The following is a 16,552-nucleotide window of genomic DNA, read 5'->3' on the forward strand; positions in this document are numbered from 1 at the left end:
TGTTGAAATATTAAAATGTTGAAAACAACTTTCTCTTGTAAAATCTATGTTTACCATTCCCTCGGAATTTATGGCGTCAGTATTGTCATCATTGACAGTTTCCAGTATTTTCTACTATCACAGTGTCTGTCTCTTAGAATGCGGTATCTAATATCTATGTCTCCCAGAATACGGTATCGTCTGTCATCGAGTATGTGGTATCGTCTGTCACCAAGTATGCGGTTTTGTCTATTCCCAATAATGCGGTATCGTCTGTCACCAGGACTACGGTAGCGACTATCACCCAGAATAGGGTATCGATAGTTACCCAGAGTGCAGTATCGTCTGTCAGCCATTTTTTTTAAAATCCTGATTATTATTGCTGTTTAACTACCTCGTGACCACCTCTCTCGCATTTCACTTTGCATTATTTCAATTTCTATTTTCTCTGCCGTGTTTCATGGATTCGTTCTGACGCTGCTGCACCTCCACCCCTACAGGGACTTTATTAATGACATGCAAAGAACTAAATATACAGTTCAATATTAGTGAGGGCAATGTTATAAATTAATAGAGTTGAGTTTACTTCAAAGAAACAGTAATTCTTAAGCTTTTCAATGTATGTTTAAAGTACGAGTCTCATGCACACTATTTTCAGAACGCAATTTTTAGGGAGACCAAGAACACATGTTTCTTATAAAAAATATTTTTAAAAACTTGAAATAAATATACTTTTATCGCAGAACTCTTTATTAATACACCATGACACTATTCGGGACGTAAAAGGCGGTCAGCTGTATCGAAACCGTCCGAAGTAAGCACTACTTGGACACTGACCGACTCGGAACTGGGCTAAGATGGCGCTCTCCGCACGATTAAGTTGCCACAACGCATCCTTTCGGTCTGGTCTACTCAGCTGCCCATGAAGCTCACGCCCTTTGTCGGAAGCTGTATCAGACACTACGATGCCTACAACTCCTTCCCAAGTGATGTCCACAACCAGGGCCGGTCCTAACAATAGCGGGCTCCTATCTGAAACTGATTGCGCGGGGCCTAGTCTGAGTGGGATATAGGATAATAAATGAAAATTAAGATTTTGTATTCGAAAAAAAAATCGACTTTACTGAGTACAAAATTGCGATCAGGTTAAATTTACTTTAAGAACCTTGCAACCTATGGCATATTTATATGAAAGTAACTATAAAAGTAAATAAAGTATTGTAGCTTCCGATTAAGGTGAGAATTTGCCCGATTATTACATTTAATTACATGAAGGCTGACAATGCCTTTTTTCTTTTATCGCGCGTTAGGATTGGCGTTTTCCGCAATGAACGACGCCCACAAATGACAATTTTGTCTATTTTTCAGGAGATTTTTAGGAGTTTTCAGGAGATTTTAATAAATTCAGGAAATTTCCAGGAATTTTTCGTATATATTTTATTTATTAATTACACCTAGAATTAGCGCGGGGCCTATGAAAGCGCGGGGCCCACTGCGACCGCATAGGTTGCAGTGGCCTAAGACCGTCCTGTCCACAACCTTTAGTTCCATCAAGAAGGTGCGACGCCGAGTGAGGATAGTCATGGTGGGATTTAGACATAAGTTCCTCGAACTCCCAGGTTCCCCACCTCGACAGCTTAAACCCAAGCAAATAATATCGGCATCGAATCAGTGACTGGCTAACACTGACTACAGGTTTTCAATTTAACATTTAGTGAATACAACAATTGTTCAACGTTAACGATAACGACCAGTTAACTTGTATTAGTTAACAACAAAATCGTAAGTTTATAAATTTGATAAGCAAATGAAATGTTATGATATAATGATGAACGAATAACAGATCTAGTAGCATTTAAAAGACAAATATAATTTAAACATATTACTCAAATAACATAGCACACCTTAATTCTCAATGACATCATTGATCAGGGCCCGGAGAAGCCAACAACCTAAACCATGGAGGCAACAACCAGACCATACAATCACTATCAGGCTTGACTCCACAGAGTCCCAAGCCTGCGTCCCTAAATAATAAAAAATAAACATTCCTTGAGATCTCCATTCCCAAGATCATAGGACCAACGAATTTCGAGCTACGACATTCCGAAAGCAGTAAAATAAACTAACTTACCCAAAACTGGGCAAGAAAACACCAAAAGAACGCAACTCAGCAAAGTCAACCCAACCCCAACAAAGGCTTAGACGTAATGACAACAAAGCGCACCCTTAGGAACAGAAACTCACGAAACCTTATGGTGCTCAAAAGAAAATACCAAGCAAGGACAAGGATGACACTTTTTCTCGTTTCGGCCTCTATTTTGTCATTGTTGTTTCAGGGGAAGGTGTTTCATTTTGTCTAATGACTCTAAGGAATTGTCAACATGGCATTTTTTTTTTCTGTTTTTTTTTTTCTGCCGAAGGTTGAGAAACAATGCTTTTTAAAATTCTAATATATATATATATATATGCTGTACACGCGTTTATGCTTTGGGTCAGGGTTTACTGGGCGTTAGGGTTTGGAAAACAATGGCCATCCCCCGCTCCAAAGTTCTAGATCCGCTAGTGGGTACCGTATTATACAAAAATATTTAGTTAAACTTTTTTTTAAACAACGTACAGTTTCATATTAATTTTAATCTACGAAAAGAATGTGTAGCTTAAAATTAAAATCATTTTAGTTTAAAAACTACATTTAAAAAAATCCATCACGAAAGATTTAAAAAAAGAAATGGTACGCTGCGAGCAGGGTTCGAACCTGCGCGGGAAGATCCCATTGGATTTCAAGTCCAACGCCTTAACCACTCGGCCATCACAGCTGACACTCTGAAGTAACTACGTATGTAACTACCTGTAACTCCAGACAACTAGACCAAACAATCCGTTGTGAGCGTATTAATTTCTAAACGCCGTGGTTACATCAGAATCAATTCAGCCTAGAGGCTACACTTGTAGGCTTGTAATCAAATTATCCGCATAGTTTTACTCCTTGTTACATCAGAAACTTGCTTATATACTCCATAACACCAGTGGCGTCACTTGGTGGGTGCGGGCCGCACTGGGTGACACAAGGAGGTCACACCCAAGTCGGAAAAATGTTTTGCAAAAATGAAACTCTTAGAAATAAAAATTACAATCTCGAAAGTCTCTCCCAGTTTAGTATCAACATGTCCCAAACCTTCTGCATTTAGTTCTATTTGACTTGTAATCTTCCTAGTAGGAGAAAAATAATGCGTTGTAGACGCTAGGAGAAAAAGTTTCTGAAGCTCACAAATGTAGATTATTCTTTCTTGAAAAGGGGGTGATGGTGAAGCTCACAAATGTAGATTATTCTTTCTTGAAAAGGGGGTGATGGTGAAGCTCACAAATGTAGATTATTCTTTCTTGAAAAGGGGGTGATGATGAAGCTCACAAATGTAGATTATTCTTTCTTGAAAAGGGGGTGATGGTGAAGCTCACAAATGTAGATTATTCTTTCTTGAAAAGGGGGTGATGGTGAAGCTCACAAATGTAGATTATTCTTTCTTGAAAAGGGGGTGATGGTGACACACAAGCTTACCGCACCGGGTGACACCGACCCTAGTGACTCCACTGCATAACACTATTCATTAAAACAAGCAAAATATTTGTTAAAAATCTTTTAAAAAAGGGGAAAGCAACGCAATTACATAGCCATATATCTCAACAATGTAGGAATAAGCTCCCTTTTTATATGTAAAATAAAATTAATTGATTAACTAACTGGTTAATTTTTGTATTGACTCATATAGCGTCACCGACTTTAAACATGCAAAATTTCAACTTGATCCTAGAGTTGGAAAAGGAGGTGGGGGGGAGGTGCACAAAATATAAAAGGGGGAATAGCTCCACATATACAGCCTCATTTATCAATAAGTAGAATTTTACCTTCTTCAATACCAAAAAAAATTTTTATGGGTGGACATTCTCCACTTTGATTCCCATTTCTGTAATTCATCTAATTCTCTTAGTAAAATTCCTATATCCTGTGTTGTTTTTATTGTTCTATATATTATGCAATCGTGTGCAAATAATCTGACTTTTGTCCCTGAACTAGTGCAATTCGGTAGGTCATTTTTGTAAATTAGAATCAAGAGTGGACCTAAGACAGTTCCTTGAGGTAAACCTGAGTTAACAGTTATTGGTGTTCATTTAGAGCCATTTATTATTACAAATTTGTTTTCGCCTACGTATGTGTACACTCTCAATTCTTAGTATATATGTGCGAAACACGAGCCGCAAGTTTTTAGTCTGAAAAAAAAAAGATTGAGCAATACTTGACTAACGTCATTAGAAAACAGCAACTCTCCTAACAGCTTGTATCTCTATCACAACGAGGACGTGTCATCTTCTGTTCTAGTTGAAACATGGACTTTATGTCACAGCTCATTAGTGGCGTCCCCTGAATCTAGAAGATTGTCAGGAGTAATGCACAAATGAATTGATCATCCCCAAAAGGAGATAGAAGTAATAAGCAAAGGGAAAGAAAATCCTTTAAAAAAGAAAATCGAAGGGAAAAAACATTGTAATTTCTGTCATTTAGGTCAATATGGCCATGTTTAGCTCCCTTTCTGCTAAATAAAATGAAATAAATTAATTAATACTAATTGATTGATTAATTGTTTAAGTTTTTTTATTAATTCGTGTATAGTCATCGACAATGAATAATTATGTAAAATTTCCACTTGATCAGAGAATAGGAAGTGGGAGAAAATAAGTAAAAAATGTAAAAAGGGAAATAAATCCTTATATACATTCACATCTCTCATTAAGTAGCATTTATTCCCCTTATCTCAAAATGAAACCAAATTATTAATTACCGACAATTAATTAGCTACTTGTTGTTGTTTTTAAATTAAATCATATTTTGTTTACGCCGATAAATAATTGTTGCAAAGTTTCAATTTGATCCCGAAATGGGTGAGGGAGATATAACGGGTTCAAACCTTTTACCAGACAGACATCGTGAGTTGATATTCAAGCGTTGTAAAAGACAAAACAAGGGGGAATGTGACAAAATACAACAAAACTTTAATAAATTTGGATCATATGATGTATATATATATGTGTGTGTTTGTGTGTATGTGTGTGTGTGTCTTTGTTGCGGTTGGGGGGGGGCAATCCCTCCAATCCCCTCCCACCGTAGAAATCCTGAATACAACATATGACATGCTTTTTGTGTGCCGGTTTACATGTTAATGTCCGGGCCGATTTTCATACTCAGTCCGCCCCTGGTAATAATAAATGGCTCTAAATCAACACCAATAACAGTAAACTCAGGAGTACCCCAAGGAACAGTCTTAGGTCTAATACTATTTTTAATTTACATAAATGATTTACCAAATTGCATTAGTTCAGGAACAAATGTCAGGTTTTTTGCTGACGATTGCATAATAAGCATGGGCATAGCCAAGATTTTTTTTCGGGGGGAGGGGTTGGGGGGATTTTCCCCGCCCCCCTCCGCGAACATTTTTTTAAAATATTTATATAATCTTTATTACATTCTGACCCTTCATTCTTTCGGAAGACGTTTATTGTGCCCTAGAATACGTTCTTTCTGGAGTAAGTGTAAAAAATTGTAGACTCCCCGCCATAGCTAGCAGGGGGTCTGGGGGAGCGCTAGGAGCTCTCCCAGCGCGTGGCGGAGCCCCACCTCCAAGCACTATTTCTGGTATTGAAAGTCAACAAAATGCATATTCTGAGGTATCTACAGTGCATTTTCCTGCAATTGAAAAGTTTTATTTCAAAAACCTAATCTGCTCTTCTTACTGACTTAGACTCTCCCGCACCGTTCGGCGCATTTGCCGTCAAGCTGTTTCCATAAAAATCTGTCACTGGTAATGTCTGAAGCCTCTTCCTATCTCCATGAATGTGTGGCGCCAAGTTGTACTAGGATATCATCGCAACTCATTATGCGTAATTCATTTTTATCGGAGAATATGTCCCGCAAACTTCATGCCACGCTCTGTGACAATCTTAATAGTGGGTCGACTCCCAGTTCAGCATAGGATATCATTGATTTTGACCCGATCTCTATAACTGACTCCTAAAATCTGTCTTAGCCATCTTTGTTGAGCCACATTTAGTGTTTTTCAATTTCGGCAGATGACTATTCACTTCACTATATTAATTGAGCCCCGCCACTGGTAGAAACATTTAACCTCTCTTGAATACGCTCTTGAAATCAGGTGACTGTAGTTTGCTTTAGATTTAATATCGAAAGGGGAAGTTTTATCGACAAAATCATCTGTTGGGGTTTTAAACTAAAAAATCCCCGGTTTTTTTTTTAAATTCAAAACTTCATTTAGCTACGGTCATAGAATTTGGTAACTGTAGTTTGCTTGAGAATAATATTGCCTGAGCCAGCCAGGAAAACCAGTGACTTGGCTGAATTTAAGTCATGACTAGATGCATGACGCGTAGGACGTAATCATCTTCTTTTTTTTAAAGTAACGTCTGTATTATATAAGATAAAGATAAGAAGAAAACTAATTTGTTTTTTTTTAATAAATTCTTGCGTTATCAGATAAAAGATATAAGTAGGCCCAATGTCAGCTTCATCCGGGATTGGTTGTGGGAGAAAAACGTGTACAAACTTTTTACCAGACAGACACACAGACAGACAGAGTGAGCTGATATAAGATTTATAAAGAAAATTCCTCTAGATCTTATTCTTGACGAGATTCCCTAAACGCGACGGAACATAAAGAGAAATTAAGATAAGGGAGGATCCTAAGCTTAATTTAGACCAATATTTTTTAACCACAATATTACGTCCTTCCCCTCCTCCTGTAGATTTGTGAATTTATATTAAAGAGATTGATGGGTGATACAATATTAAAATGTGTTATAAGTATTAATAAGCAGCTCATTATTAACCGAAATGTGTAAGTTCTCTACCATACATATTTATCGAGGACTGAGTTGCTTTGGGAAGGTGGTGATCGCTACTACAACATACCCTGGATTCGCCGCTTGTTTAAGTACAAGGCCCTTTGGAAGCTACACGTCACTATGCAGGTCAGAGTTTTAAGGAAGAAATTATATGTTTGTCGTCAGGTCCTCTATCCTAGTTGTATCAACAGAAAACTAGATTTAATGTCATAACGAAAAGATGTCTCCTCTTTTTTAAATGGCAGGTCCAGATATATAGATGTATTCAATTTAAAAGTAAACGTCTATAGAACGCAATGTTTAAGGTTAAGACTGAATAAGTTCAACTACTAGGGTGTCTGCAGATAACAATGATAAAGATAATAGAAAGATAGAAGTTTTGTTTATACTGTGAAGGTCGACTAATGTTATCTTTGGAAGAAACAATCGTTCAATCTGACTATTGTTTCTTAGCTAAAAAGAGAATAAGCAAACTTTTTAGTGCTAATAGTTCTTTTAAACTTTTAGTAAATTATTCAAATAGATGTAAACCGGAAACAAGTTCTTTTTCTTTTAAACCCACTAAGTCAATTAGAACAACTAATTGTTCAGAAAACAGAAAGCAGAGTGATATACAATACTGCATGCCTAGTCTGTGTAACATTGTTGGATATTTGTATTAAAGAAAACTACAAGACACCTTCCAAATTTCGGTCTTTTTGAATATTTTTTTTTATCATTATTTATAACGATAGAGCTCATACAAAATATTTTAGAAACATTTTGATCTCATCTTTCTGAAAGTAGTGACTGAGAATGAAGCCTTCACAAGGTAAGTGATTCATCGTCATTATCAATATCCTCGAATCCCATTCTTTTAAAGACCTAGGAATTCGTGCGGAACCGGGCAAAGTATGCCCCAATAGGACAGTGTTCCGTTCTGCACTGCGCAATAATTGACTGCTCTGACCTCCTCAGTCGCCACCATGGATCGTCGCGATCTGGGTGACGTATGTGCTGCCAGACACCTCGTGCTCTGTCGGATTCCTCCCAGGACTTTAACCACTTCTCATGAATGAGTGCTCGGATTTGTGCCGTTGCTTGTAAGTACGTGCTTGGTGCTTCGAGGTGTGTGGCTGCCAAAGCACCCTTCCTTGCGAGGGTTTCTGCAGTTTCATTGCCCCTCATGCCGCAATGTGAAGGCGCCCACTGCATGAAAACGACAGCTCCAATAGCTCGGAGGATGTTATCTGCAGCGCCGATTGCCTCTTCTATTACAGGCGACCCTCCCCCGCCTCCACCCATAGCTTGGAGACTGGAGCAAGAGTCGGATACACCAGAAACGGATGCTATTTATTGTTTTTCCGCCATGTACAAAAATCATTCGCCATAGTATAGTAATTGTAAAAAGATCTGTAACTTGAAAACTCGTTTCTAAGTTACCAAACCCATTTCCAACTGTCTCAAATTAAATGTCAATCTTCAGGTATACCAGCGACTGTTCTTCTGATTATTTGTCTGGTCAGTTCTCAGGGAGATAACCCATACAATCCCGGCCAGTACGGTGTTGACTCCCTTGACTTTTCACCTCAGAAAGACGACATACCCCTGCATACAAAAGGTAACCTCACCTTTAAAACTCAATAGATAATTACTCTAAGTTGAGATACATTAATGAATAGATGGATGGATAGATAAATAGTTCTATACTTAGTAGAAGAGAGAGAGAGAGAGAGAGAGAGAGAGAGGGGGGAGGGGAAGATAGAGTGAGAATAAATGTCTCACAGTTGACTAATGACTACTTCTTAGTCAGATTAAAATATCTGAATATTTAGCCAAAGCTCAGTGAGACTTTAATTCATTTTTTTAAGAGGCACCGAAAAAAAAATATCCGCTATTCAGTCTTGTTTGTCTGCCCGTCTGTCAACTATAGAGTATTTTGTGACTTGAGGTTCTTCATACACTTTTTGTCTTCTGAAAGCAAATGGTTAAATTTTAAAAGTTAATTATCCAAGACTTGCTTTAAAATAAAAATACACTACTATTAAAGCAATTTAAAATTTAAAACAATTTAATAATGCAAAAGAGAACTGCTCACAGACTATCAATGATGTATCATACCACTCAACAAGGCCCTTAGTAAACATGTCTAGATAGATATAGATATGACAATCTTTTAAACTATTATTTTGTTGTATGATTTCCAGTTTTCTTTCCTAAATCAACCGGGAAGTTCACCCCGATTGTGTTTATCGGAGGTCTGTACGGTTGGGTTGTGTCTGAAAGCTACTCCACGCTCCTGTCGAACCTGGCAAGTCACGGCTACATCGCGGTAGGCATGGACCGGTTCTACTTAGATCAGACTGACCTATCTTCTCCTGATTTTAAACCCAGAAAGATTTCAGGTCTCGAGGGCGAAAGTCAGGCTCTTCAGTTGTACTTCAATACGACACAGTGGGTATGTAGATCATTGTCTGGGTCATAGATGTAGACTTTGACAAATAGTTATGTAACAATCGATTTCAAAATGTCATTGAGGACTTTCACGGTGAAATTGTTTGAACACAGTCATCTCCTCTTTGCTTCCATGATCATCTGTACATTCATTAAGCAATTCATTACAATAACCTAGAGATGAAGAAGAGATGTTCAGGAACTTTAAAGAAACCTTAAGAAACAAATCTAAAACAAAAGAGAGGGAGAGAGAAAGAGAGAGAGAGACGGGGGTGGAAAGAAAGAGAAAGAAGGGGGAAAGAGAGAGAAAGAGAGAGAGAAAGAATACGATAAGGGTGAAAGAGAAAGAGAAAGTAAGAGAGAGGGGAATTGAGAGAGAAAGAGACAGAGTGAAAAAAAGAGAAATAGAGAAAGAGAGAGAGAAAGGGGAAAGAGAAAATTATAGTAAAATCTTTATTTTAAATCAGCCTTCCAGGTTCTTGGTTCCTGGTTCCATGAAGTTCTGACTTAAATAAAGGTATTGTAATAAAATAAAATAATTTCTGATCTCTACAATCTATGTATCCTGACACAGCTTATTATTTTAATGTAATACAGATTGTAACATCGATGGCTGCCTATGTGTCTAAATGTGAATATGTACTTTATATTGTTCTAGTATATTACATTTTTAATGCCTCTGTTATTCAACTTTCGGGGGCGCGGTGTCTTAGTGGTTAACCAGCTTCCGAACCTGGGGTCCTGGGATCGAATCTTGGCGAAGACTGGGATTTTATATTTCTGGATTTTTAGGGTGCCCTTGAGTCCACCCAACTCAAATGGGTACCTGAGTTAATTTTGGAAAGTCAAGGCGGTTGGTTGTTTCGCTGGCCACATGACACCCTGCTCGTTAGCCGTTGCCAAAAAAAAACAACAACAACAACAGATGACCTTAATATTAACTGACCTAAAGATTTGCAAGGTCTGAAAGAAAACCTTTTTTTCTTAATGTTCACTATTTTTTCCGACAGATTAAAACCCATTTGAAAAGACAGATTGTAGCCACGGCAGACTGGAATAAAACTTCTTTGTTGTGTCACTCTGCTGGTTGTGATGACACACTGGTCATGGTCAACTTGAGTCGAACAATAGCCCAGGTCACTTGAATTACATTTAAAAATATTTAAACAATAAGGATATACGATTCTCTTTAACACTTAGATATACTCTTGTAAATAAGAACATTCAAATTTACGATCTAAGAGGTTTTTAAACAGATAGGTGTAGCCTATATATCTGCATCAATTAGAGATAGTATAAATAGCTAGATTCTTGGTGTTTCTGGTGTATACACTAAAGTACGTGTTGATCAGGAATTATTTTAAAAAGTTTTGGACACCTTTTTTTTGCTCTTTTTAGTCATGTAAAATTAAAAACAAAAGTTAAGCTCCTTCTCTTGAAGCGCAAAGTAAATGTCACTATTTGGTTTGCAACTGTCAGCTGTCAACATGACGTAACTGACAACATGACGTAACTGACAAGATGACGTAACTGACAAGATGACGTAACTAATAACGTCTAGTTTGTCTTTTCTATTGATTTCAAAATCTCTTTTAAATCTTTCTCTTTATATTTTCTTTATTATTTTTCTTTAGATTTCAGTACATATCACTTTGACTACTACTTCTTCCAATGAATGTTAATTGTTTAAACAGTGTAAACTGGAACGTATAGAGTGGATGTGATTATGTACTAGTTTGACATCAAAACGTTTGGAAACCCCTGAGTCCCACAGTATGTAACTGTTTGAATATGTAACTTAATAGTGTAAAGCAGGCTTAATGTGACACCTGAGCCTCATCTTTTTCTTTTCTTCGTCACAAATAGAGAAGCGTCTGTAAGTTGAGAGAACGGGTGACATTGTTTGTTCTCAAGTCGTTCCCAGGTATAAGCTAGGTGACTAGAGAAATATATCCGCGAATTTAACCTTTCCGTCTTCTCTATATACTTATGGAACTATCCAACGTTGCTGTTGAATTCAGGCCGAGCTTTATATGGAATAGGGAATTTTGTGGACTAGACATAAGCAGATTACAATGTGTGGGTATAGCAAATCTTGTAAGTTACCCCAATGTTATTACAGAGACACAGAAAATCCAGTTTTTGTGTTTGGAGCTAGTTTATACAAGAATTACCACTTCCTTGCGTAAACGTGGATGTAATCAAATGGGACCTCAAAATAGTGGACATTGATACTGACCATTGGGAAAACATAGCTGTCAGGAGGAGGGGTTTGCTGTTTACTTAACTAGGGTAAGATACACTTGCATTGAAGTCCCGGATTCTTACCCCCCCCACACCTCACCTGACAGTATAAAGCAAGAATCCAAAGTTAATAGCGTGTGAACTACGAACATTGAATAAAAGTTATTCAACTGAACATTTAGCGAATAATAACAGTTGTTAACAGGAACAATATTTTATAATACTTAATTGTAATTTAGTAACATATTTACATGTACATCAATATCATTGATGTCAGCATTCACTAATAATTATTCAAATATCACACCAATAACACACCTTCCACACGCACACTCCAACACCTCTAACAACGATAGTTACGATACAGCTCTAAGGGCGGAAGACGACACTCTTGCACATAGCCCAAGCTAAACACCCTGAAACGAAAAGAAAACCTAGATCTAGCAATGCCGCTACAACAACGAACTTTTCAATAGCGACACCCGTCCCGAAAGATCAGCTTACTTAATAAAACTATGTACTTACGTACCGTTACAACGGGGAACCAACAAAACCAGCTACCCAGATAACAACAGAAGCTATGTTTTGCATAAACTAAGGATGACGTAAACACACACACACACAATATTCTAGTCAACAAAACGCACCTAATATAAACTACTTCCTATACGCTAAAACACCTATATTAAATACAAAGAAAACCACGCGCGCACGATTATAGCCATAGGGCCTAGAAGAAAAGCGTGTCAAGCAAAAATGTCCGCTTCTAGATCTATACTACCAAGCGAAAGCCAACTTAACCTGCTATATATGTAGATGGGAGTGTCTCTCTAAAATAGGGCTCCACAGTCATATAAACAAGTTGTAATAATAATTTCCTATAATGAACTGACTTCAAAATGACTGATGCAATAAACAAAAAAAAAACAACAACAAAAAAATAGAAATTCAGAACACTTTAACCAAAACAGGGCCGGACTTGGATAATTGAAGACCCTAGGCGAAGTTAATTAGTGGCTCCAAATGAAATAAAAAAGAATAATAATCAAAAGAAACATGGAAAAAAAAACCGCAATGTATTAAAAACCTGCCCGTCTCACTCTAAATGGACAAATAAATAACTGAAATTCCTATTTCGAAATGTCCGTAGTGGAGACATTGTTGGATATTCAATTCAACAATTGGAGGCTCTAGGCAGCTGCCTAGTTTGCCTATACCTAAAGGCGGCCCTGACCCATAGATCCAATATAAATATCTTCACAAATCTGAATAATAAAGAAACAAAACTGAATATAATTGTTAAGCCAAACCAATTACTAATAACACATTAACTTTCTCACCTGACTAGGCTTTGTCTCTTTATTCATATTGCATTCAAATCTAGAGTCAATCGGTCTGGGATTAAATCTCCCTCACTTTCTTTAATTATGTTAGTATTCTATGTATACGGTACAGGCTTCTGTGTTTCTGGACCCTATGAGTGTCAACGCAATGATTTTACAGCCAATCGAGTCAAAATTGAAAGTTCTGGCGTACATGTCTCAACTATCTGAAGAGAAACCCATGTGCTGTATTCCAGGGACAGACTACAAGAAGATATATGACCTGGTCAATTGTACCAAGGTCAGAGTACAGGTCAAGGATTTTGGTCACTGCGACATCCTGGATGACCTGCTCTGGGAAGGTAAAAAAAGATTTCCGGTTACATAATATTAGAACTTCGCTGTTTTGTAATACTCTGAATGCATTTTTTTAAAGTCCGAAACCGTTATTAGGTCTCATAATTTTATGCTGATTAAAGACGCAATATTTTATCACAATTATTGAACTAGAGCCTACAGTCAGAAAAGGGAAATTAATCTATATTGCTTGTAAATAAGGTCTACGATTTTAAAACAAAATATTAAAGAAACTATCCAGATTAAAAAAAAAAAGTTTGTGTCAAAGCTAATGTCAAATAAACCTAGATACTTATTTAAAAATTGTGAAATGCTTATAAAATTGTGGAATTTTTACAAAGCTTATATGAACTCATTCTGTTTCCTAGAATGTTTGTACACATTATTTCTCCCACTTCCCATTCTCAGACCAAGTTGAAATTCTATATAATTATTTATAGTTGATGAACGTACATGAATCAACAAAACAATTACCAGTTTGTTAATCAATTAGTGGTAATTATTTTTTTTTTGCATGGAATAAGGAAGCCTTTTCCTACAATAGTGAGATATATGACAGTGGCTTTGTAGTTCTTCCCGTTTGATAAGTTTTTTTTTTTTTAAATATTTTCAAAATATTTGGCTTGTTATATTTGCGTTGTTTGGCTATTACTTATTATATATTGAAATTACAATGTAAAGCCATTTTATTCAGGCCTATATGCAATTTAAAGCAGTGTTTCTCAAACTTTTACTCTTTGCCCCCCCCCCCCCCCCCCTTTAGATTGCTGGGGACCTGGAGTAGCGTTACAGGCTCCCTGTAACATAACGATGGAAAATGGCAAAAGCATCCCCAAAATACGAGCACTTTTGTTACATCAAATGTGAACTATTATTAACTTAGTAGCGGGTATAGGTACAAATAGTCAACGAGATGTAACGTCAATATAAGTGTCCCAGTGCGACCTTATTGGTAATAACTAGTCCCCCTTTGTCCTTTAGCTAGAATTAGGTTATTAAGATCAACCAGTCATTGTTTGAGGTACGGTACGTTCGTCCAGTGGTATATCGGCCTCTACTTTATTTCCTAGCTTATCAAGTATAACCTCTAGGTATATATTTACACATCATAAGACTTAACAAAGTCCAAGGTTAACATGTCTAAAAATAGTGTTTTTTTTAATGAAGAGTTAAATAAATGTATAAATAACTGGGCGCATGCTCTAAGCCTTTTCAAAACAAAAAAAAAACCACACTCCAAAATTGTATGATACATCACACAAATTACATATTACAAAAAAAATACATAATCAAATGACATAAGGCAATCTATTGTCTCATTCGGGAAAAAAAACAACTTTTTAAATATCAGGGTCAGAAAAAAAGGTCACAGGCTTCAAGCCAGCACACAACAACTTTTAGCCGAAATAAGGTCTTGGCTTCTGGTCAATACTTAGCCACCTTTAGCCGAAATAAGGTCTTGATGAGCTATAAGCTTCAGGGAAACCCACTTATAGTCATCGGGTAATTCGAGACAAATTTAGCTCATGACAGACATAAGGCTAGAAAAAACGTCATATTTGGGAATACCTCATGGCGAAAATCATCAGGGTTAAAATATATTTCTAGGAAATCATTTGAGGCCAAATCTAACTAATCAATCAAAATATACCAAAATACAATAATGATTAATGATATGCTTAGCCCAAGGATCGCCATCTGAACTTCCTTGATCGTACTATCGTGACACGCGCAACACGTTTTCTTGTATGTACAAAGTCTTCTTACCATATACAACTTCCTTCGACCAAATACAACACGTTGGGGCTGCTTGTAGTAACTTCTGATTGTGTTTAGCACCTTTTGGTAATCTTTAGCGCTTTCTGGTAGTCTTTAGCACCTTTTGGTAGTCTTTAGCGCTTTCTGGTAGTCTTTAGCGCTTTCTGGTAGTCTTCCACAGTGGGTTTCGAGGATAGTTTTTTTTAAGAATTTAAGGAAAATAAAAAGAATATTTATATATTTGACATAGGTATGAGTATAAGTTAAATTAGTTTCCCTGTAGAGGTCCTGTGAATGTAATTCGTACAGCTTTAAAAAGCAATCACAGTAACGTACACATAGATTGCCATTTCTTACCCACTTTTTCCCAACTGGTCCTGATAAGTGATAGGAGGATAGCACATTGAGAAAGGATGAAAAGGCACTAAACAAAAACAAATAAAATTTCTAATCGCATAGATGTGTTGTTGTTAGTCTAAATTTATGACAAATTTAATATCATGACTGATGCAAATTAATTAATACAATCACACTTAATTTAAGTTTTTTTTTTTTTCAAATATTTATGTTTTTCTTTATAACCCATGGGCTTTCTCTAAGAGCAATGTGTTCCTCTGTTACAGCCTGTCATATTGCCCACGCGTGCCGGACTACAGACAACAAAAAGTTAGGTATTTACAGAAACTTCACAACTGGTGTGATTGATGGATTCTTGCAGTGGACACTTCACGGGAACGTGGACATGCAAAAATACGTGACCAATCAAGCGTACATGCCTCTACCACTGGTCGACTTGGCTTTTGATTTAACTTGCTAGTGGCACTAATGAAAAGTTTCTCTTTATTGAATGCATTAAGACCTTATTGAATACATAGAAAGTATTGCTACCAGTCAGCTAAGATATCTTTGTTCCCCTCATGTTGTTTTATAAAGGGAAGATTATTGTAATCTATCTATCTATCTATCTATCTATCTATCTATCTATCTATCTATCTATCTATCTATCTATCTATCTATCTATCTCGTATTGCCTTCAGTCACACTCTAGGAAACTTCTATTTCAGCCTATTCTGACTGAAAGTGTTTTTTTTTTATTTATTTGGGACATAGTTGTGTTTTTTTAAACCAATAAACACAAACCAAGTCAATTCCCAGAACATATTTTAGAATGAAAATCCTTGACACATTGTTTTTCTTACAATACTAATGGATAGAAATCATTTCAATTTCAAATAGTATTATGTAATTATTTATGAAAATGGAACAGATGACTAAATTGTATTTATTTAAAATGGAAAAGATGAAGATCTTACTGTTTAAACATATATATGATGTTCCATTTACGTTTTGAAACAATGTACAATATAAATATATAATTCTTTTAACACCATCCTGTCATTTTGTGTCATTTATAATAAGTCTAATTCCTGATGCCTGTCTGTTGATTATTAATTGAGTTTCCCTTTTAGACCTTGTGATCTATACGGCAGATGATCTAAAGGTCTTGTCTTCACTAGGATTCGAACCCAGGACCCCTCGATTCCGAT

General features: G+C 36.5%; 1 protein-coding gene and 1 non-coding gene across 2 annotated transcripts; one reads left to right on the top strand and one right to left on the bottom strand.

The window, feature by feature from the left end:
- Positions 1-2,716: 2,716 nt before the first annotated feature.
- Positions 2,717-2,798, bottom strand: Trnas-uga (transfer RNA serine (anticodon UGA)). Its single transcript has one exon. It is a non-coding gene; the product is annotated as a tRNA-Ser (tRNA).
- A 4,488-nt stretch (positions 2,799-7,286) lies between these two features.
- LOC106056454 (uncharacterized) lies at positions 7,287-16,395 on the top strand. Its single transcript, XM_056033184.1, has 6 exons — positions 7,287-7,702; positions 8,357-8,491; positions 9,078-9,328; positions 10,335-10,460; positions 13,024-13,252; positions 15,629-16,395. The coding sequence occupies exons 1-6, from the start codon at positions 7,687-7,689 to the stop codon at positions 15,820-15,822; spliced, it is 951 nt and encodes a 316-aa protein (XP_055889159.1). The 5' UTR covers positions 7,287-7,686; the 3' UTR covers positions 15,823-16,395.
- Positions 16,396-16,552: the final 157 nt, after the last annotated feature.

The sequence above is a fragment of the Biomphalaria glabrata genome, chromosome 6 (assembly GCF_947242115.1).
Source record: "Biomphalaria glabrata chromosome 6, xgBioGlab47.1, whole genome shotgun sequence".
Lineage (NCBI taxonomy): Eukaryota > Metazoa > Mollusca > Gastropoda > Planorbidae > Biomphalaria > Biomphalaria glabrata.

Bases quoted from the DNA above. Each gene is read 5' to 3' on its own strand.
- LOC106056454 (XM_056033184.1), top strand. The intron at 8,492-9,077 runs GTAACCTCACCT...TATGATTTCCAG, and splicing joins CATACCCCTGCATACAAAAG to TTTTCTTTCCTAAATCAACC. The intron at 10,461-13,023 runs GTCACTTGAATT...TATACGGTACAG, and splicing joins TGAGTCGAACAATAGCCCAG to GCTTCTGTGTTTCTGGACCC.